Source organism: Podarcis pityusensis, assembly GCF_964106645.2.
Source record: "Podarcis pityusensis genome assembly, chromosome: 3".
Taxonomy (NCBI): Eukaryota; Metazoa; Chordata; class Lepidosauria; order Squamata; family Lacertidae; genus Podarcis; species Podarcis pityusensis.
Genome location: NC_138026.1, coordinates 61,662,236 through 61,684,029, shown reverse-complemented (window position 1 = coordinate 61,684,029; position 21,794 = coordinate 61,662,236). Strand labels below are relative to the sequence as shown.

The 21,794-nt window shown below is 42.1% G+C and overlaps 2 protein-coding genes and 1 long non-coding RNA gene across 6 annotated transcripts in view; all 3 read right to left on the bottom strand.

Annotated features, from left to right (window-relative positions):
* The window catches only part of ECT2L (epithelial cell transforming 2 like), a 28,784-nt gene extending 24,482 nt beyond the window's left edge, over positions 1–4,302 (bottom strand). Inside the window, exons 1-3 of the mRNA XM_080999557.1 lie at positions 3,908–4,302; positions 2,685–2,947; positions 47–159 (exon numbers count right to left, since the gene is read on the bottom strand). Coding sequence (XP_080855683.1) covers positions 47–159; positions 2,685–2,858 — 287 coding nt within the window. The 5' untranslated portion in view covers positions 2,859–2,947; positions 3,908–4,302. The remainder of the gene's footprint in view (positions 1–46; positions 160–2,684; positions 2,948–3,907) is intronic.
* Positions 4,303–5,581: 1,279 nt separating this feature from the next.
* Positions 5,582–13,224, bottom strand: CCDC28A (coiled-coil domain containing 28A). Of its 4 annotated transcripts, none has more exons than XM_080999776.1 (6): positions 13,078–13,219; positions 10,982–11,176; positions 9,713–9,876; positions 8,764–8,918; positions 6,436–6,458; positions 5,582–6,102 (listed from the first exon to the last, which is right to left on the bottom strand). In XM_080999776.1, the coding sequence occupies exons 2-6, from the start codon at positions 11,137–11,139 to the stop codon at positions 6,048–6,050; spliced, it is 555 nt and encodes a 184-aa protein (XP_080855902.1). In that variant the 5' UTR covers positions 11,140–11,176; positions 13,078–13,219; the 3' UTR covers positions 5,582–6,047. The 4 variants fall into 4 exon arrangements, with proteins under 4 accessions (XP_080855902.1, XP_080855901.1, XP_080855899.1 ...); XM_080999775.1 differs by lacking the exon at positions 5,582–6,102 and adding an exon at positions 12,136–12,281 and having other exon boundaries at positions 6,436–6,922; positions 8,690–8,918; positions 13,078–13,152; XM_080999773.1 differs by lacking the exon at positions 5,582–6,102 and having other exon boundaries at positions 6,436–6,922; positions 8,690–8,918; positions 13,078–13,224.
* Positions 13,225–15,468: 2,244 nt separating this feature from the next.
* Positions 15,469–21,750, bottom strand: LOC308473911. The gene is made up of 4 exons (XR_013984393.1): positions 21,614–21,750; positions 20,720–20,843; positions 18,739–18,813; positions 15,469–17,201 (listed from the first exon to the last, which is right to left on the bottom strand). It is a non-coding gene; the product is annotated as an uncharacterized lncRNA (long non-coding RNA).
* Positions 21,751–21,794: the final 44 nt, after the last annotated feature.

Here is a 21,794-nt window from a genome sequence, read left to right as displayed (position 1 = left end):
TCTTTTCACAAAACGCAGCCTGGGAAACAACTTGTGGCTCACTTACTTCAGTTGTGACTTATTGCACTTGATCAATATGCCATGGAGAAACTGCTTGCGCTGCTTGTCCGTCCACAGGTCAAACCAGTGACTTATCAGTCTGACTCTTTCCTGAAAGAGCTGGGGGGGAAATCACAGGATTCTCTCAAAGGGCAGCTCCCACCATCACACAGTGTTTTCCCTGGCACTCATCTTTCACACCCTTACATAAAGTCATCTTTTGTAAACTTCCCTTTCACTGGGGATTTCTAGGAAGTGCAACTCTGTGGCTAGAAAACACCATTATGAAATCCCGTCAGTGTTACTGTCCCATTGCTTCGAACTCAAGGAGCATTCAGTCTCTTTTCTGAGGGAAGAAGAATGAGCCCCATCTAATTTGGACATTAAACATCTTTCCTTTGAGAGTGTGCCTGCAACTGCCACATAGACACAAAAAAAGAGAAAATCAAATAGGCCTTTGTGTGGAGGTGATTGGGGGACTGGTGCAATTCCCAAAACAGGACTCTCTTTCCCTCCAAAATGGAATGTATGAAATAAGGTACCAGAAAATACATATTGAGCAATCTTAAAGACTGGCAGATTTATTACTACATAATCTGTCATGGACTACTACTATTAATTTATTATTTATACCCCACTCATCTGACTGGGTTTCCTCAGCCACTCTGGGCAGCTTCCAACAAAAACACAGCAAAACATAAAACATTTAAAACTTCCCAATTCAGGGTTGCCTTCAGATGTCTTTTAAAAGTTTTATCTCCTTGATATCTGAGGGGAGAGTGCCACTACCAAAAAGGCCCTCTGCCTGGTTCCCTGTAACCTCGCAGTGAGGGAACCAGAAGAAGACCCTTGGAGCTGGACCTCAGTGTCTGGGCTGAACAATGGGGGGTGGAGATGCTCCTTCAGGTATACTGGGCCAAGGCAGTTAAGGGCTTTAAAGGTCAGCACCAACACTCTGAATTGTGCTTGGAAATGTATTGGGAGCCAGTGTAGTTCTTTTAGGTCTCTTGAGCATGTGCTGCTTCAAAACGTTTAGCCTACCACAACAAAAAACGTTTTGGGAACTCTCAGCATTTTCAGTTACATATTTTAAAATCACTTCCCATTGTTTTTGCTCACTTCCTAAACTAGGTCCATCACCAATTGTCAGCCTAACCTACCTCGCATGATTATTGTGGGCAACTGGCTAAAATGCTTTAAAATGTTTTAAATGGTTCTAATTTTGGTTCCTCTGTTTCATTTTTGTTGGGTTGGTGTTAGTTAAATGTTTAGTTGAGGTTGGCGGTTACTTTAATTTGGGTATATAGTGGTACCTCGGGTTAAGAACTTAATTCATTCTGGAGGTCTGTTCCTGAAACTGTTCTTAACCTGAGGTAGCACTTTAGCTAATGGGGCCTCCTTCTGTCACCATGCCACCGCTGCGCAATTTCTGTTCTCATCCTGAAGCAAAGTTCTTAACCCGAAGTACTATTTCTGGTTTAGCGGAGTCTGTAACCTGAAGCATCTGTAACCTGAAGCATCTGTAACCTGAAGTGTCTGTAACCCAAGGTACCACTGTAACTGTAAACTATTTATTATTGTTATTGTTATTGGTTTTGTTGATTTATTGGTTTGTTTGTTGCTTGTATAGGATATCTTGTTTTTTAATGTTTGATGTTTTGTTGTGCTTTATATGTTGTAAGCTGCCCAGAGTGGCTGGGGAAACCCAGCTGGATGGGTGGGATATAAGTTTTAAAAATATAAATAAAAAATTATTGTTGTTGTGAAGAAGAACAGAAGGAGGCATAAAATGGCTGCAAAACAGGACTTAGTATTTCTATCCCCTTTAAAGGGGTTAAAGAACAAGTAAAAACCTGTAGTTGGCAGGACTTTGTTTCTCTGTGTGTGAGGAGGTTACTTTTTGGACCCATTCTGAGACACAAAGAGTGAAACATTGGGTGGAGACAAAAGAGCCAAGGACTTGCTCCCAAGGGAGGTTTCTGGCAAATCCTCCTTCCATATGTTTGCATTGTACAGGCAGAAGTCGGGAGCTATTTGGTGCAGCCCATTCACCTATGAATACAACACTGATGGAAGTTCCAATAGAAATGTCTGAGCAGATGAGGCTGCTGTAGAGACTCAACTTGCACCCGTTGGGACCTTTTCTTACTGTAGGTGGATGTCCGTGGGAAAGGCCTTTATTTCTTTTATTTGTTCTCAGTAACAATTATAGCAAGTAGATTATAAGTTACGATGTAGATACCACTTTTCAAAGATGCCTCAGATAGTCCTGACCTATTGAAATTTTCAATAGATATCATTAAAAAAAAAAAACCAGATAGTCCTGACCTGCAGCGGGCATCATTGTTGACATTTCATAACTTAGCAAGTGCTGTGATATTGCACTTAGTGCGTGGGGATAGGTTTAGGCAAGGCCAAGGATTAGCGGTCAGAACTCCTGTCACTCCAGAATTTGAAGGCATCAGCTGGCAGGCACACCTATGCAGCAATGACATCAATATATATCTGAAAACGTGTAAGTCCTTCCTACTCAAATTATGAAAGTATGAATCAATACGCAAGGGTGTGTTTGTGTGTAAGCTTTAGGAGTACAATGAAGGCCGAAAGCACAACGATTAAATGAATTATGTGTGACTGCAGCTCACCTGATTGTTAAGAGATTTGTTTTCAATAGGTGTCCAAGTACTGAACCGTGTCTTCAAAATTTCTGTAGTCTGATTTTGATCCAGGCTCTTTGTGCCTCCTGCAAGCAACCCTAAGCTTTCCAAATGCCATTCTTTAACACTGTGTGATGCATGTATTGTGTCAGCTGTGGTCATTGTAGATCTTCCGTGGCTAATAGCGCTGCAGCTACACACTTCATACAGACATGCTTAAAGGCCTAGAAACAGAAGAGAGACTCTTCTTCCTGGAAAATAAACTCTGGGTTTAGAATTTCATTGAACTATGTATCTGAGTCACATCAGCCTTGGGGGCCACAACTCTTTATTGTTTTTTTTCCCTGAAAGAGACCAAGACTACTGTAATCCTAACCTCACTTGCCTGGGATTAAGTCCCACTGAATTCAACAAAACTTACTTCTCAGTAGACATGGTTGGGATGGTGCTGTAACATGGCTACCCCTCTGGAAATCATTAAAGCATGTTGCTCATTAAAAGGAGGTACCAGGCACTGATTAAAATGGGGCAAAAATATAACGAGATGGTGGTTTAAAACACTCTTTTTTAGAGCTTGAAATTGTTTTCCGTTTGTTTCCATAGCAAACATGTATTTTACTTCTATTATCAATTTAATATTCCATACAGTTCCTTATACTGTGTCGGTCTCTGTTTCTGTCTATCCTTTGTTTTGTTGTCTTAGTCGAGAATCTGGTTTGCATGCAAAATGTCCCAGGTTCAATCCCTGGCATCTGGATAGGGTTGGGAAAGATCCCTGCCTCAAATAGTAGAAAACCACTGCCAATCAGTGTAGACAATACTAAACTATATGGACCAATGGTCTGACTCATTGTAAGAACACTTCACTTGTTTCTAGAACATGGCAGAGATGTGCTAGATTTTTAACCTGCCAAAATTCATGCTTGAGCACCCACAATCAATCTCTCGGCTCCGTCATTATTCCCATTGAGCTTCTCACATTTTCCTCCTTAGCCATGTTACAAATTAATCGTTTGTGCACCACTCTATTAGTGGCACACACTTTATTTTTTTCCTTTTTTCTTCTGGAGCCTGCCATATTTCATAGGTTTACTGGAGGATGAGAATATCAGCTCCTGCAGTTTTTAAAACACAACCAAACAGAACAAAATCTTGTCTATTTTACCACCTCCACCCTATAAAGAAAAACAGGGAACAAGAACAGTATTTACCTCAGTAGAATATCGTTTCTGGCCTGCGAGGAAGCCACTAGAGACCTGCTGTATGAAATGCAAAACTGCTGCAGGATTGGCTGAAGGTCAGTACTTCCTTACATCTCCATAGGAACCAAAGTACACAACACAAGGCACTTTGGGCTTACAGCCAAGAGGACTGAAACAGGACCAAAGGAGAAAGCTTCTTTTATCGTTCTGGGCTAATTCTGACTCGACTTACACTGGCATAGTCAGTTGAGCTGTCAGCTTACATTTCTTAGGATGTCACCTTTACTTCTGGAAGGACTCCAATGCATTTCACAGAAATCAGCCAGCAGAAATCAGCAACTACACACACAATAATCATAGACTCTCTAGCAGGGGTGTTAGAAGAATGACTAAGATAATTGATGTGAAGCACTTTGACTACAATGCATCTACATTTAAGCCACCTTTTCCTTGCTTCTGAAGAAAAAAATAGATGTATATAAAAAGAAACTCATTTTTATCTGGTGCATCATTTCTATAGCTTAACTGAAATTTGTTAGCCTGTCAAACCTTTGGTACAATACTACATTAAAAAAACCCAGCATCACAGAGTTTTATTCAAAAGTGATTGTATAGGTTTTCTTCTGTTTTTGTATTTTGATATTCTGCAGTTTTGATGAAGGTTAAGAGTTGAAAAAGAATGAATGTCTCAAAATAAGTTTCAGATCTTCATGGCAGAACTATATTTCCATCTTGCTCCTGGTGTTGCTGAATGCTTCTTACTGGAATTATTAGTTCCTCATGTTAGCTGTTGTTCTTGGACTAACTTAATCAATTTCGTGGCTATGTTTTCATATTTTATTGCTTGAGTTCTTCTTTGAAAAAGGCGTGAAATAAGCTTTTTAAAGCAAAGAACCCAAATGATCTTCAGATTCAGGGAGTAAAAACCAACCATGGGCTAAACAAACTCCTCTAGCAACAGATTTGGAAAATAAAACAAGAATTTAAATGCAAACTGTATGTCATGGACTGGCTGGGTGCAGAGAAGTGATAAGAGGCACCCGTTGGGGAACCCCCAAGAGCAGAAGACTCAGAGCCAGGGGACTGGTAGTGGGACAACAATGAGTTGTCAGAGGGGGAAGACTCAGGAGAGGGGGTGTTAGAAGCTGGAGTGGCATCAGGGTTTAGTAAGCAAGAAGAATCTGTGGCAGAGTACAGTTCAGACTTTGAGGCTAAAGCAGAAGCTGGAGAGGAAGGGAGTCAAGAGGCTGCTGAAGAATCCAGGGAGTCTCCCCATCCTGCTGTGACCAGCTCCCCTTCCCCCAGTCTCCAAGAATGCGCAGAGAAATGAAGAGTGCAGAACAGAGATTAGTTGTGTGCAGACGCGATACGCGGTTTGAGACTATGCAGGAAAAACCCAGGAAAAGAGGAGCCTTAGAGAAGGCTGGGCAGGAAGGGACCTTTAGTCCTTGCAACTGTGTCATCGGGGCAAGACCTCCTAGGAAGAGACTGCTAGACCTAAACTTGAATAAAGTCTTAACTTCACTGACCTTGGGTGAGTTATTGTTTTTTGTTGACCTATGCCTGACTCAAGCCCTGATACTGCAATATAGCTCCCCTTGCCCCCCACCAAAATAAGCCACACTTAAAGAACCTCTCAGTGGTAGACATGTAAATTGTTACTGTAGAGAAAAACACTAGCAATCTTTAGAATTATTTTATTGCCGAAATAAATTAAACACTCATTTAGCAGTATCACCCGCAAAAAGAAACACAGGAACGTCTAAGCTGATTGTCTGCACCGTGGGAAAGCAACGGGAACACCACGCTCCATTATTAATTTAATCAAAGTTGAACATATTATATTAAAAATCATACTTATATAGAACTCAAAATCATCCGAACACTCAGCATAAAAATGCATTTTCAAGTTTTCCAAACACTTCACGGTAGATAAGGCAGTAATACAAAGCATAGCAGCAAGACATGGTCATCCTGTACCCTAGATTCCAACCCTGACAGATATGCAGAACTCGCATCTGCTAAGAGGAATGTGTGAATATGTTCACTTGCATATAAATACTTTGCCGCAGAAGCAAGAAAGAGAGTCCACTGGAAATGAAATAAGACACCCTGGGTTTCCGAAACACAAACAAAGACAAGGTGCATTTTAGCTTGTGCTGGTGTTCGGAACATCTTGAACATCTGCTAAATGAAGTTTTTGTCTGAAACAAGCAAGTTAAGGAACTGCATCTTACAGGATTGAACTATAAAAACTATAAAAACGTTCTTTGAAAACAGCAATGTTCAAGGTAATAGCAAGAAAAGCAGAGTATTATTAAGAAGCCACAGGAACATAGGAGAATATGTTTAATCGGTTTGTTAATCTAACACAACCTAAAATAAAAGGCTTAAAATAAAAGGTTGCTTGAGGAGTTGAATTGATGTTAAATTGTTTAACCTAGATTCATCATTACAATTTGCTTACGAACTAAGGTGTACAATTTGGGCAATTAACACTTGCTTCATCAGCATAGGCCATTTCACAAAAAGGATACATAGAGGAATTCAGTTCTTCCAGCTACAATGCAAAAAACAGAGAATCAGCATGATAGTGATAAATTAGCCAAGCAATCAAGTTTCAGTTATTTAGATCCAGTGTGTCTCTTCTGCAAGTGGGAGGGCTCCTTCCATTCACAGAAACGACTGAGATCCAATGGAGTCTTCCACTGGAGGAAGGCTGATTATACCAATGATATGAAAGGAGGTGCCCTGGACCCAAGGGCTTTATAGATACCAATCAGCACTTTGCCCAAAAGCATTTTGGTAACCAGTACAGATGCTTGTTCTGGTTCACTGCAAAACTAAATTCAAGCTTACCGTAATTATTGTACCATTTTCAGAAATCTTCTGGTTGCCCAAGTTTAGGCTTAGACAGCAGTGGAATTAGCCAGCTTCAGAGTTCTATTCAGTCAAGCATGGAAGTACAGTGCTTAAGAAAACTAATCTTAGCATCTATAGATGTGGTTCTTACTGTTACAAGAACTTTCATTCAGCTCTTCCCAATTTCTTTTTTTTTTTTTTTTAATCATATTTATTAAAATTTCCAATAATAACAGAATAAAAAAGATAGAAAAGAAAAAGAAAAAGAAAAGAAAGAAAAGAGACCAATTTTAAACCCTTATGTTCATAACCTTCTTTCTGGAACTCCCTCCTTCCCCTCCCGACTGTATTCCCCTTTCCCTACGTTGGTTCCACAAGTTCTCATTCCCAATTTAACCTAATATGTTATACCTAATAGCCAATTTAAATTACAATCTTAACATCACTCCTCACCTTTAACAAAGTAAAACAAAGATTTTTTTCCCCAAAATCTACCCCGTTTCCTTCCACGAATTCCCCCTTTTCTTTTTTTTTCCAAAACTTGTTAAATCAAAATACCAAAGTTATATATAAAAAAAAAAAAATTTAAAAGATAGAAAATAGAAGAAGATTCCAAAAGTTGATTACATAGCCTTTGGATTCTAGAATTCCCCCTCCCTTCCCCGGTTTAGATTCCCTATGTCCATCAGTCTGTATGTTGTCGGCCTGGAGGTCTCAAGTCCACAGCCAAACTTTCTCAATTCATCTTGCCGGTTTTCTTTAAATTTACTTATTTTGATAATATTTAATTTCAAAAGTCCAGTCTAATCGAGGCCTTTAATTTCCCTTGATCATTGTTACTCCTCCCATTGTTCTTGCCGTGGCGTAGTTGGTCCTTTACTCTTTTGTTTCTTACTTTCTCAGGTTTCTGTCTTGTTCAGCTGCAAAACCATTCTTATTCTGAAATCTAGTATCTCTACAGAGGTTTGTTATTCAGGAGCTTACTTAAATAGAAAGATTCTATTGTGTTGTCACCTCTGTAGACAAAACAAATATTTCAGTTTTGCTACTTTCCCAGGAGCTAAGACCAGTAATACACATCCCAGAGTAGTTTTCCATATACGCCGCTTGTAATGTCCCAAAGCCCCTCTAGAGGGATTGCAATAACTTTGTGTCCTCTCATCCAAAAGTCAAATTGTTGTTTCTTTTTCCATCCGACATTTTGTATCCATATTTATATCCAATTGTATCAAAATCAACCAGCAAAATACTTGTAGCAAAGTCCTCTTTATATTCTCAAGATTTGACAGCTACTTTGACAGCTGTCAAACTCTCCATCTCTCTCCGCCAGGTTCTCTGAATCGCCCCGGTTCCCGGGGGGGGGTTGCCTTTTCCCTCTCACCCTCGACTCTCCTCCAGCACAATTCTTGTAATGATTCCATCGTGGAATTTGGTATTTTTAGTCAGCAATAAACTTCAGAATTGATCTTGGTTTCTCAGTCCTTGTTTTAGCATGTTTACAATCAGGGAGGGGACTGACTTCCTTTTTAGATCCCCCCCGCTCGTGCCGAATCCGAAAAAAAAAAATTCCTTTTTTTTTCCTCCTTTTGTACCCGGTTACCCAATTACTCACGGGTTTTTGTTAAATGTCCGAATTTCAAATGGAAGAAGCCAGCGCTCTCCGACGAATGGCATGCGGCTGCACTCGGCAGGGGAAGCGATAGACTCAAAGTACCACGCCACTCCCAGGCACCCGATCCGTAGCCTTTAAAAAGGCTCCTTCACGAGTCGGGAGGGCGCTGACGGTACCAGCCGAGTCCCCATGTCCACGGGCCCCGTGCCCGTGGTTTTTAAGGGTCCCCGCGTCGCCGGCGCGGTAGGACCCAGCCCCTGCCGAGCCGGCTCCCTCCGGAGCTCGGAGGGAGTCCGCCATTCGGCGATGGCGCCAACCCGGAAGTCAGCTCTTCCCAATTTCTGAATACAGATGTGACTGTGTAAAGCAACTCCTCGTTGTTTATACTTACATCTGACAGCAGTCTATCAAGATTGGAGTCACTAGCTACTTTTCTCTTATCTTCAGGAAGTTCTTCCAACTCCCCATAAAGCTCTAGATTCAAGCGGGCCAGCTTCTCCTGCATTCCTCTTACATGTTCCATTTGCTCTATGGAACATTCATTTCCTGAAACAATCAGAATGCAGAAATATCAAAACAAAGTTCTGACAAAGGTAAAGGAATAGACCATTTCTTCTACTTATTCCAATACAGTCGTACCTTGTTTGCTGAATGCCTTGGAACTCGTACGTTTCGGTCCCGAACTATCGAAAAGCAGAAGTGAGGTTTCTGGTTTTTGAACAATTTTTGGAAGCTGAACGTCTGACCCGGTTTTCACGGCTTCCGATTGGCTGCAGGAGCTTCATGCAGCCAATCAGAAGCCATGCTTTGGTTTCTGAACGTTTTGGAAGTCGAATGGACTTCCGGAACGGATTCTGTTCGACTTCCAAGGTTTGACTGTACAAAAGAATTAGAAGATTTACACTGGCAAAAGTATGCAGCATAAGACAATACATTATAGCTCTACAGTACAGTACGCACACCTCTGGTTGTGTGTCTTTCAGGATGCGAACGCAGCAAACCTGGAAGCATTTTCCCGGGTCTCGCCGTGCGCATATGCGCAGAAGCGCTAAACTGTGCCGCATGCATGTGCGGAAGTAGCACCTTTGGTTGTGAATTCCTTGGGATGCAGCCAGACTTCCAGAACAGATCCCATTTGCACCCGGAGGTACCACTGTACTTCGAAGTCTGGCAACAGTACCATGATCTTCCCCCTCCGCTACAGATACCCAGATTTAGAGAGAGAGATGGTTTAGTGAAACACCACCTAAGTTTTAAGAGATCTAGCCAACACTTAAGACTTTCAGCCATATCCTACACTTTCACATGTGAAAGAAGTGGAGAAGTAGCAGCCAAGTTACCAAATGCTTGAAGTTTGCCAGAGTGGAAGTCATTCAGAAGACTCAGAAGTCCTTTCTCCATCTCTTGAACATCTGATACATCAGTGAGAAATGAGTGCTGGATTGGGGCAGACTGTGCTCCTTTGCTTTCTGCTCCTGGTGCTTTGGCTTTCTCTTTCATGCCCCTGACAAAAAGAAGTTATTTAAATTATTAACATCTTCTTGGCGCTCTCAGTCTTTTTGCTATCTTGAATGTACAATGTGACAAATGCCTTAAAGAAAATATCATCCTGGGACAAAAGCACAAATAAATTAACGAATGATCCATTATGCTATATCCAAAACTAGTGTTCTAGTTTGCAATTCACAGTATCAACTTATGAAGGTAGTGATATGGTTATCTGATTGTACAAACAGCTTCTCTAGATTTTACATTTCATTAAGAAAGAAAAAGAGCTCTATCTGATATCATGCAAAGATTTCATGGAAAATTCCTAGCTAAGAAAGGCTGCATGCTGATTTCTGAATTAGAGATAACTGCTTGAATGACAAGGATTTATCTCCTTAAAAATGTTTGACGAATTCCAAATGGAAACTTTTTAAGGGTCTCATTGTTTTACTGAAGACTATCCAAACCATGTGTTAGATTTTTTCTAAAAAGCATTCAACAAACCACTATTTCAAAAATCCTGTATTATAAAATTAAAAGTAGCCTAACAACAGACCTCAAAATTCTGAAAATGTGCAATATCTGCAGTTTAAACAAATTTTGAACAAGATCACATGGAATTAATCAGCAATACAGACTTCATGTCATTAGAAACAAAGTATTTGCTTGAGGAAAAAGTACTGCACTTAATTATTACTCAATCTTATGAACTAATATTAGGTGTAGGATTGTTATTTTTCTACCTTCTAAATTTGTTTTTTGTATTTCTGGGTTTTGTTACTGTTTTAGTGAATTTATATTATATGCTTGTATATAGTCTTGGGTGCCTTGCTGCAGAAAGATAACTGATAAAACGGTAAAATTCTCTGAAGTACATTTAGTTTGATTACTTTTCCCTTTTTGTGATTTCACTAGAACTGTAGTACAAAAAAGCAATCACTGAAAATCCAAGTCTACACATGTGGCTTGCCGTGCCATAGGGACAAATAAAGAGCCATTGTATCTCATGACGTTTACTGTAAGTTGGTGTAAGACTGCAGCCTAAATCACTTCTTTTATTTTTTTCCTCTGCCCTCAATTTGGCCAGCAGCTTGACAACAACAGGAAACATGAACATTTACCTTTTAAACTTTGGTTTCTGTGAAGGTGGCTGTGGTGCAGGGTTTGAAAACACTGTACTTTTGCTAGGAGGCACAGAATTTTTCTTATTGTTGACCACTTGAGTGACATGAGAAGTGGATGATTTGGGACTTCTTCTCTTAGTTTTTCTTTCTTCCATTTTCACAGATTGTTGGTACTATATGGTTAATGCTTCTCTGTGCTCTGAGGAGGAAAGATTAATTAATATATAGTGTTATCTGTGCCAATGAAGAGCATGGTTAATATTAACAGATCAATTTTAGAGTATTTTTACTTATACTTTAAGTTCTGTGAGGCACTTCAAGAGTGCAGTCAGGAAGAAAGATATAAACATCTCTTATGTGCATTTAATAAAAAGTAATCCCCATTGTTCAAGGTTCTACTTCCAAATATGCATAGAATTGGAATGTTATGCTTGCAAGCTGGCTTTAGCTTTTGTGTGGCCAATGCCGTTTAATGATATCTCTGCTTGAAATATTTTTTTAATAGGTAGCCTATCAATCACTATTTTATAGTTAAATAATTATACAGGGAAATATATGTTGCCCAAATATGACCATATTTTAAGTGGCTATGCAATCGTAGCACGAAAAATATAAGTAACTAATAATTAGCTGTGCACACGTTCCTACAACTCTATCCACCACAGCAATATACTTTTATTATATATTGCAGTTACAATATTTACCTGGAATAAAGTTCCATTGAACTCAGTGGGATTAGCTGCTGAGTAAATATACATTAGAATTAGGCTGCACATTTCTAAGCTAATACCGTACTAACAGATTCAGAAAAGGTTGCATGACCACCTATTAACACTCCAATTATGGCCAACTGCAGGCCACCTTATCTCTCTGACAAAGGAGGTTTAGGCCATAATAAAATTATATTATTCAAGCTGCCACTACACTCTTCTTGCTTTTGTTAGGACAAACCAACATAGTGACTCTTCTGGAATTTGTCACTTGGTTGACGTGATGCAAATCTTGTCAGTTGAATTACATCTGATTAATATTGCTAGAAGAATATTTTAAAGCCTTACTAACGTTCATAGACAGCCTAATGCCAAATAACAAATCTTAACAGTGCGCCTTTAGATTAAGTATTGCTCTGTTCTGCCTTTGTGAGACCACACCTGGAGTACTGTGTCCAATTCTGGCCACCACAATTAAAGGATACTGAGAAGCTGGAACGTGTGCAGAGGAGGGTGAGACCAAGATGATCAAAGGTTTGAAAACCAAACCTTATGAGGAATGATTGAGGGAGCTGGGTGTGTTTAGCCTGGAAAAGACAAAACTGAGGAGATATGATAGCCATCTTCAAATATCTAAAGGGATGTCACATGGAAGATGGAGCAAGCTTGTTTCTCCTGCTCTGTAGGACCTGAACCAAAGGCTTCAAGTTACAAGAAAGGAGATTCTGACTAAACATCAGGAAGAACTTTTTGATGGTAAGGCCTGTTCAACAGTGGAACAAACTCCCTTGTAAAGTGGTGGACTCTCCTTCCTTGGAGGTTTTTAATCAGAGATTGGATGGTCATATGCCATGGGTGCTTTAGCTGAGATTCCTGCACTGCAGAGGGTTGGAATAGATGACCCCCAGGATCCCTTCCAAGTCTACAATTCTATGACTGTCTGATGAAGATGGATGGTCCAATTTGCTGCAGGGCAAGCGGTAGCGTCAGGTACTTTTAATAATAATTTTTAAAAGGCAATTAAAAAATACCAACTCCCTCCTGGCATGATATTCGTTTAAAAGCTGAGGGGAGGGGAATGCAGAATTTAAAACAAAGTTGCTGTTCTACGAGAGCGGGGCAAAAACACAGGAAACAAAAAAATCTCATCTAACTTAAAGTCGGTACTTATTCCCAAAATTGCATATTTTAAAAATATGTTTAAGGAACAGATCAAAGAACACTGGTAGAGCCTTTAATCACATTTAAAATATCGGAGTGCTAGAAATAATTTCCGGTTGTTGGAAGGCCAATTTTGCCACCTTTTTCCAAGTAAAGCTCTTTTCTGACTGACGGAAGAGAACGGAAACCAAAATTATTCTCCCCTCGCTAGATCCACCTTACCTGGGAGTTCACATTTGTCCGAATTGAAACATTTCAGCCTGATATTTACGGAAGCAACATCCGTGATGGTCATGTGACCTTGAAAGAGCCTCACGGGGGCGTTCCCGTGCCGCGTGATAGTTCCTTCGCATTTTGGGAGTTGTAGTACGATTTCATCCCAAACGGCATGTTTCCGTCGAGAGAAAAAATACATTTCCCACAATCCATTTCGAGAAGAGGGGAAATAGGCGGGGCGCGGAAGGTGTTTTACAGGAAGGCCGGGGAGCGCACGAAGAAAAAGGAGCGAGGAGAATGAATCGCCTTTTCATATAACGCCGTTCGATGCGGGTAGGGGGCGCGGCCTTCAACGCCAAGAGACTACAACTCCCGTGATCCCCCGCGGCAGAGAGAGAGAGAGAGAGAGAGAGAGAGAGAGAGAGAGAGAGAGAGAGAGACCCTATTAGGAAAAGCAGCATGATCCTGGAAGGGAAAGGAAAGAGGGAAGTGGGCACGAGCCCTTCCTTTGAGAGTAGCACTGCTTGGCTTTGCTAATTGCGGTTGTCCATAATTGGCAAGGGCGGAGCGCGTAGGTAGGCTCGCAACAAGGGCGGACCCTTGATTAGAGAAAGGGGAGCGCCCTCTCAGGCGGAAAGCGAAATGAAAGGAAATGCAGAGATTTCAGTTTTTGTTCTTGTTCAGGGGCTGCGTCGGCTCACCTGCTCTGTTCCTCAAGTACGGAGCATTTTAAAAAGCTCCAGAGCGCTGCTGCTCTTTCTCCCCAATACAGTGATGCACCCTTGACCTCTTTTTCTCTCTCCTCTCTCTCTTTCTTCTGTTGTGCGAATTCATAGCACTCCTCCTCTTGCTTGCTTGCTTCCAGCGCTGCAATGAATATCCCGATCGTATGCATGTTCAATCGGATGCAAACCCTTCTGGATTCAACGCCAAGCAAGTGTTTAGAGCCAGTTCTCCTACACTCCCTTACACTAACAGGAAGCACTGGTGTTCAGTTACCGAGTTGCTGCAGGAAAACCCTGACGATGTCCATCTGTTCCAGGATTCAGTAGAAGCATCTAATTTTTAGAATGAAATGTGAATGTGAGCGAAGGGAAATGAAACCTTTCCTCTCCTCCTCCCCGTCTTCGCCACACGCTCCATTGCTGCGTACACTTTTCGTATCAGAGCCAGCATGGGGAGAAAAGTGCCTGTAGGGATGGAGCACAGGGAGAAGATGGGGCAGAGTTCACTTCCCCTCCTCCACATGCACCTTTTTTACAAAAAAATAGACTTATCCTCGTGTTTTATGCGCATGGGGCAGATAGATAAACAAATGTGGTTTTCAGTTTGGCTCATCTGTGCTCTTAAGCAGGGCACTGTAGATTCCAAGTTAGCTGCTGCTCAGAATTTGAAACAACAATGCCAAATTCATGCTTATCCTGCTAGAGTGGGACAGGAGTAGTACTGTCCAGTATGTAATTTTGGGTGTAATTGTGGCTCTCTATGGAAATGATTACTTAGGATTGTCAACACAGTTCTGGAAATTGAACTTGTGGCTCAGGCAGCCACTTCACTGCAGTCACAAATTATTGCCCTTTACTTCACCCTGCATTGATCCTGTGCTGTGTGCAGCATTGTGGTGGTTTTTTGTTTTGTTGTTTTGTTTTGCCATTTCTTCAATGCAAAAGTTTGCTTAGCCAGTTTATGCCAATATTGGGAAGAGAAGACAGACAGGAAACCTGTGGCAGAAGCGCATTGGATTTTAAAATGGAATCTGTCCCAGTTAATTATAAACCTTATTATGATAGCAACACATCAAGAGATAAACTGTGAATTAATTAGTTGTTGCAAAGATAGCACATACTAACTATAGTTTTGAGTTGAAGTAAATGTAATGAAATCTATTTTCCAGCTACACACACTGCTTCTGCCTAAACACTAGTTCAGATTTTTCCAAGTGAAGTGTCCCAACCATCCCCAAGTATAAAACTGTGGAAGAACTAACTTCCGACTTGGTGTATCCCTAGATGCAGCTACCACTTTCCAGCAATGGTTTTCAGGAGGACAGTGTCACATTTTTCAGCTGTTATGCTGGCATCGATTGCTACTGAAAAGTGGCAGCTGTTCCAGGAAGCGCAGGTCAGATGTTAACTTTCTTCTGAGAACTGCAGGCTGCTCTTTGTGGAGTGATTTGTAGAGCCTTCTGAAGTGGCCCTGAGACTCATGTACACGGTGGCCAGGGCCACCCTACCCATGAGGCAAGGTGAGACTACAACCTCAGGCGGCAGGATCTACAGGGTAGCAGATCTAGTCTCCAAGGAATGCCTTGCCTGCTGCTGTTGCCACCGCCACTGCCATGCACTCCTTGCCGCCTCCTCAGCAGTCCCCACCATGCCACGTCTATAGCAGCCTCCCACAGCATGAGACGAAATGGTAGGGGCTGCCCTCTGGGGATTTCTGGGCTCTGCACCTGGCCAGTGTGTTTTAGAGTGAGCCCCTTCCCTACCCATCCACAATGACCTTTGATTCCCATATGGTAATGTTGAGTTGAGTACCATCCCCTTGTTCCCAGTGTTGATCTTTATTCCCCTTTTGTTCCTGATGTAGATCTTCACTCCTTCCCTGGTGGGAGCGGGGCAGAACGGACCATACCATTTTGTGGTTTGCCTCAGGTGCCAAAATGTCTTGGATTGGTCCTAATGGTGGCCATCCTAAAACCTTCCATTTAGTGTCCCCCTCCCTACCTGTGACAACCACAATCACACCTAGGGTGAATCTTTCAGTACTCATTGGTAAGTGTCCAACACAACCAGAAAGCCAAATCCACAACTGACCTGCTACACTTTGGGGGATACTGTTGGGAGAGCAGTGTAATCGATGCCTGCATTTATCATTATTATGGGCCTGTATTCCCCCCTGCTACTTCGGCATTACAAAGAAAACCTCATAAAACACCGATATGGGAAAACATCAGAGAACGCTGTAGCTAATGTTGCTTCATTGAGATTTGGAACATGTTCACAGAATTTCTGTATGACCCCTGAGGAACAGATTTACCTCAGCATGTGTTGAATGTAAGCTGCTGCTGCTTCTCCCTGTATTTCTCTTTTGACAATTAAGTTTTCTTGTATCAGCTTTATTTCTTGTTTCTTTTTGGTGTGTTTCCACTGGACTTGCTGCTGCTGGTTTGACCACTTTTTTGTCCACTCAGCAGTAATAAAATATGCTTTCTCTCTTAAACAGGGCCTCCTAGCTGGCTTGGTACTTAGTGTCTTCCACTTCAAAAAAAGAAAGGGGGGAGAAAAGTGGGGGGAGAATGGGAAACCTGTAGCACCTTCAGGGGAGCGAACCTGAAAGACTAGAAAATAATATTAGACTTCCAGGAAAAAGGGAGGGAAAAAACCATGCTTGAATGCATGGGATGAGGTCATACTTAATTGCCTTTACTACACATTTGTCCCTTTTCAAAGCTTTTCTTCACAACTATAAACATTTAATCTCTTTTCTCTCACACAACAACACACATAAATCCACCATTTAAAAGTCATTCCAATACACATTTAAGAACCTTATCCTATTTTAAAGATAACATTTGCTTCACAATTCCTTCCTCATAATAACATATTGATTTCAGTGTTAGCCAAGGCAAAATAAAATGTCAGATCTAGTCAATATACAACATAGGCTTGGATCTTACATTGCCCTTCCGGGGTCCCCCGCCCCACAATTCTTTCTTTTCCCCACAGCCTCCGGTGCCACTTCCTGCACTGTTCCAGAGGGTGCTAAACTCTCTAGGGCAGATTTCCATGGCTGCATAGGGAAGGGTGAAATTGCTTTCCCACCCTGGCGCTGTGTGAGCAGAATTCTGTTCACAGGAACGTGGCATCCAAGCCATAGTGTTACTGACAAAAATCCACACAGTGTATCAGCAGTAACTATTGCACATGTAAAAATAATGTAGTTTCATTCTTTGACCAGCTAAAACTTAAGAAGCCTCTTGAGTATTCATAGGTCAGAACAGCTTAAGTCATGTGAGGAGGCCTGATCCCTATGCAAGTTTCTGTTCTATATTAGTTGCTGATGACACCCAGATCTATCACTCCATTCCATCAGAATCAGGTGAGGCACAGAAGCAGCTGGATCAGAGCCTGGAAAACAATAACAGGCTGGATGAGGGCCAGTGCACTGAAACGGAATCCTTACAAGATGGATGTTCTGTAGGTGGGTACATGACATACCTACAGAGCCCCGCTTTACATATTTGGAAACCCTCTTTCAAATCTAAATAGAAGATATATAATGAAGAAGAAGAAGAAGAAGAGTTTGGATTTGATACCCCGCTTTATCACTACGCGAAGGAGTCTCAAAGCGGCTAACATTCTCCTTTCCCTTCCTCCCCCACAACAAACACTCTGTGAGGTGAGTGGGGCTGAGAGACTTCAAAGAAGTGTGACTGGCCCAAGGTCACCCAGCAGCTGCATGTGGAGGAGCGGAGACGCGAACCCGGTTCGCCAGATTATGAGTCTATTGCTCTTAACCACTACACCACACTGGCTCTCATGCTGCTATCTGTGTTGCTTCAGCAAACTTATTAAGCAGTGTCCTAAAAATAAAAATGACATTTCAGTCGTACAGAGTAAAATGGAGGATAACATTTCTTTTCAACAGATTCACTCCCATCTGACTGAGGTGAAAGGTTAAAGATGGGGCAGAGAGGAAGGTGCAGGAGAGGGTGCCTAACTTGTTTTGCAGGATTGAAGACACTCCCACTGATAATAGTAATAATACTGCACAGCTGGTTTAAATGACATGAACAGTGGAAGTAAAATGCAGTAACTAAAAAAAGGGGAGTTAAATCTAACTAAGACATTGTGTGAGTGGAACTTCTCCTCCCCATCCTCACCTTTCATGCCCACTCCCAAATCAACTCTAGAGGGTTTTGGGAAACGCCAGAGCAAATTTGGGAGGGGCACACAGGAAAAGGATATGGAAAGTGAGTTCCTCTTGTGCAATTACTTGGTTGCATACAACCAGGACTGGTCCACCCATGGGGCAAGGTGAGGCAACCGCCACAGGTGACAGGATGCATCACTTACCACCACCGCCGCCGCCACAGTAGCAGCAGCAGCTGCAACACACTCCTTGGAAGCCAGATCTGCCACACCCCTACAGCAGGGGTCAGCAACCTTTTCCAGCCATGGGCCAGTCCACCATCCCTCAGACCATGTGGGGGGCCGGACTATATTTTTTTTGGGGGGGGGAATAAACGAATTCCTATGCCCCACAAATAACCTAGAGATGCATTTTAAATAAAAGGACACATTCTACTCATGTAAAAACACGCTGATTCCAGACTGTCCGTGGGACGGATTGAGAAGGCGATTGGGCTGCACCCGGCCCCTGGGCCTTAGGTTGCCTACCTCTGCTCTACAGCCTTCCCAATGCTACCTTGACATCAGCCTCTCGGTGAATAGGAGGCACTGCCGGTCTCCTCCCAATTCCTACGGAGGAAATGGTGGGGGCGGTCTCCTGGGCCCTGCACCTGTTAACCATCCCAAGGCTTTTGAGCTTCATGTAAATGTTGGGTGAATGGCCGACTATTTTTCTGCTGAAAATGTTCTGAAATTTGTCATGCAGAGTGAAACAATCATTAAAGAAGGCAGCTTCTACTGCTGTATCACTTACAATGCCATGTTGATCTCTAGTTTCTTCTGATTACTGCAGTGCAATAGGTTCACCAGCATCTGAATTTGCAAAAATCTTTTGCAGTCATAGACAGAAAATAGGTGGTTGTTAGGCATGCACCCCATGAGTCATATCAACTGACCCTAAATCTATTATGTACTGTTTGAGGTCTTCCATTCAATGTTTTGTTACCTAGAATTAGATACCACACCAGTATAAATTAATGAAGCACACTATTCAACAGCAGGGCAAGCACTTGCCATTCATCTTTTGTTGATCTATGGGACTCTTTTCTTTGTGTCTTTAATTATTTATCCCCCAAAGTTCTTATGGAATAATAGCTCTTTGAAAAATAAAAGAGAGATTAAAACTTGAATTTGTATTCCTAGCCTCTCCTGAACACTGTGAGAGTGGGGGATAGGATCACACTTGATCCCTCTTTCACTTATGTAATGCAGCTGCTGTGGTAAGTAACACAAGGCATTTGCAGCATGGAACTACAGTACAGTATTGAATCTGGATTAGCCTCCACTCTTGGCTTGTGTTTGTGGACATGCAGAAGTGGGGAAGTAGTAAACTAAGTTTTTTTAAAGTCCAAATTCAAAAAGTTTTAGAAATACTCTTATAAATTGAACGGCCAATGGTATTATATATTACTACAGTTGAACTGGACTGCCATCTGCAACAACTGGTCTTAATGTATTGAATTTTAGTACTTATCTATAAATATGTATATACATGTAAACCTATAATGTGCTAATAAAAGCCATCAAGGACATAGCTGGTTGATGCTAAAGTTCTAAATTAAGCACCCTGTCCAGGAATGGTACATTTTGTAATCAATTTGCTCCCTGAATGGATAGATCAGTATCCCATTTCGCACAATCTTAATTTCCTGGCCTGTGAAATCTTATAGTGGAGACCAGACAGGTGGGCGTTTCTCCCTCAGTCCTTGTAGAAGTGGTAGTTTGGCAGGAGTGGAATTCTTAACTATTAATGAAGCAAAGAGAATAATTGTTACGATCTTGGAAAATCTTGGAGCAGACCTACAGAGGGACTGGTTGGCACCATTCTGGCTCCTGCCTAGTCTGTGTATGTTTTCTGTCTGCATCAGTTTGTTTGTCCAGTGAGATATTTCCCTGCAGGTAAGAGTGTGCTGATTGCAGTGTTGGGTACTGTTTGATTGCTGGCTGAGTGAATACAGCTGGGGTGTGGGCCAGAGCCTGCCTTGCAATATGAACAGGCTCTGTTGTGGGCAGCAGGGTCATTTAGCAAGGAGGCACTACCCAAAGGGATTGCTGCTTTGGGTCATCACTTCAGGGAGTAACAGGTGTTCCCCACTGTCAATCAAGGTAAAGAATTATAGGCTTGATGCTGTGGGAGACAGGCCTGTGACCCTCACTTAGGGTGAGAGTCTTCTAGAGGGGCAGTGTGGTTTGGTGAGCTTCCCCCTGAGTGTTAGACAGAGGGAGAAAGGTTGGTAAGTGGCCTTACCATCTTTCTCCTGACAGTGTGGCATGTGCTGGGCCTAAGTGGCTCCAACTTCCCAGTTATATATGATGTTATTGAATGACAGTGTAAAATGTGTCTGGGTGGGCAGGTAGCGGGGAGTTGCCAAGATATTGCCCCAATTTCAGTGGCAGTGGGCAGTTGGGATGGAGGAGCTGAGTCTGACCACTATCTGAGGCAGAGGCTTAGGTAGAATCATAGAGTTGGAAGGAACCCTGAGGATCTCTAGTGTAGTCCAACCCCCTGCAATGCAGGAAAATGCAGCTGTCCCTACAGAGATCAAACCTACAACCTTGGCATTATCATCACCATGCTCTAACCAACTGAGCTATCCAGCTAACATAGGGTCATTATTCCTTGTTCTAGTCTTCTCACTCCTTTATAAGCTACTGGTAGCTTATCTGCTGAGCCCTATGGTTTGGTGGTACTGTTTCCAAATGTCAAATTGGTCCATAATAATATAAGACCATACTCATCCATCCAGAGGCTGATCTGACTTGCAGAGAACGAGACAAGCGGAATGCAACCAGGCTCCTGCTTCTTGATCTCTCTTTGGCTTTTGATGCCATTGACCATGGTATCCTCCTGGATCAGCTCTGGGGAATGGGATTTGGAGGCACGCTTAGCAGTTTGGCCCAGTTTACTTGAGAGATCACCTTACCCCATATATGCCCACTTAACCTCTTTGCTCTGCAGAACTGGCACTGTTACAGGTGCCACATAATACTTGTCCCACATTTGTAAGAAATTCATCTTTTAGTGTTTTGCAACTCTTCACCTATTGACACCAGGCAGTGCCTTCACTGTATTGTACTCTTTTGGGAGCCTGCTAAAACCACTTTTGTTTAGGCAAGCCTCTCCAAACAGGGAGAATGTGGGCGTGTGCTTTAATCTGGTGTTTAGTTTATAATTGATTTTTTTTTTTTAAACTTTTAAATAGTAGTTGAACTGTTTTTACCAAGTAAGTTACTGCTTTACTTTTTTTTGTAAACTGCTTTGCAATCAAATGATATATAAATCTTGGGACATAAATACAGTAATACACAAATAACTAGATTGGGGCAACTGGGCTAGTACGTTTGGGTGCAACTTGGAGTGTGTTGACTGTTCTTTGCTCCCAGCTTGCAGCGGGACACAGTAACACAATCCAGCTCCTAAGGCTCCAATCTTATGTCAATTTTTTTTCCTGGGAGCGAGCTCCGCTGGGTAAAGAGTTACTAGGACCGTAAATAAATACTGCGGGAGAGAAAAGGGGGCGGGAGAGGAGAAGCCAGAGAAAACGTTGAACTGCCACAGCAGTTGCCTCCGTAGCCGTTTTGCCCACTGCTGGGTTCCTCCCAACTTTATACTCTTATCTCTCTCTCACCTGTTACACAAAGCACCCCAGTAGGTGATGGTGGAGGGGTGGGGAGGGCAACCGTGATTTAGAAAATGTGATTATTTGGGAGCCAGATGATACCTGCCGTGATTCTTCCTGCGTGTGTGTGTGTGAGAAAGTAACCCTCGGACACCAAGCGGCGGAAAGAGTGAATGCAGGCAGAGAGAGA

What these genes read in the sequence shown, in the direction of transcription:
- CCDC28A (XM_080999773.1), bottom strand. Translation starts at nt 11,139, where the DNA reads ATGGAAGAAAGAAAAACTAAGAGAAGAAGTCCCAAATCATCCACTTCT. An exon ending in CAGAAACCAAAGTTTAAAAG is followed by an intron (nt 9,877 to 10,981) that starts GTAAATGTTCAT and finishes TCTTTTTGTCAG; the next exon opens with GGGCATGAAAGAGAAAGCCA. An exon ending in TGGGAAGAGCTGACTTCCGG is followed by an intron (nt 6,923 to 8,689) that starts GTTGGCGCCATC and finishes GCTGAATGAAAG; the next exon opens with TTCTTGTAACAGTAAGAACC.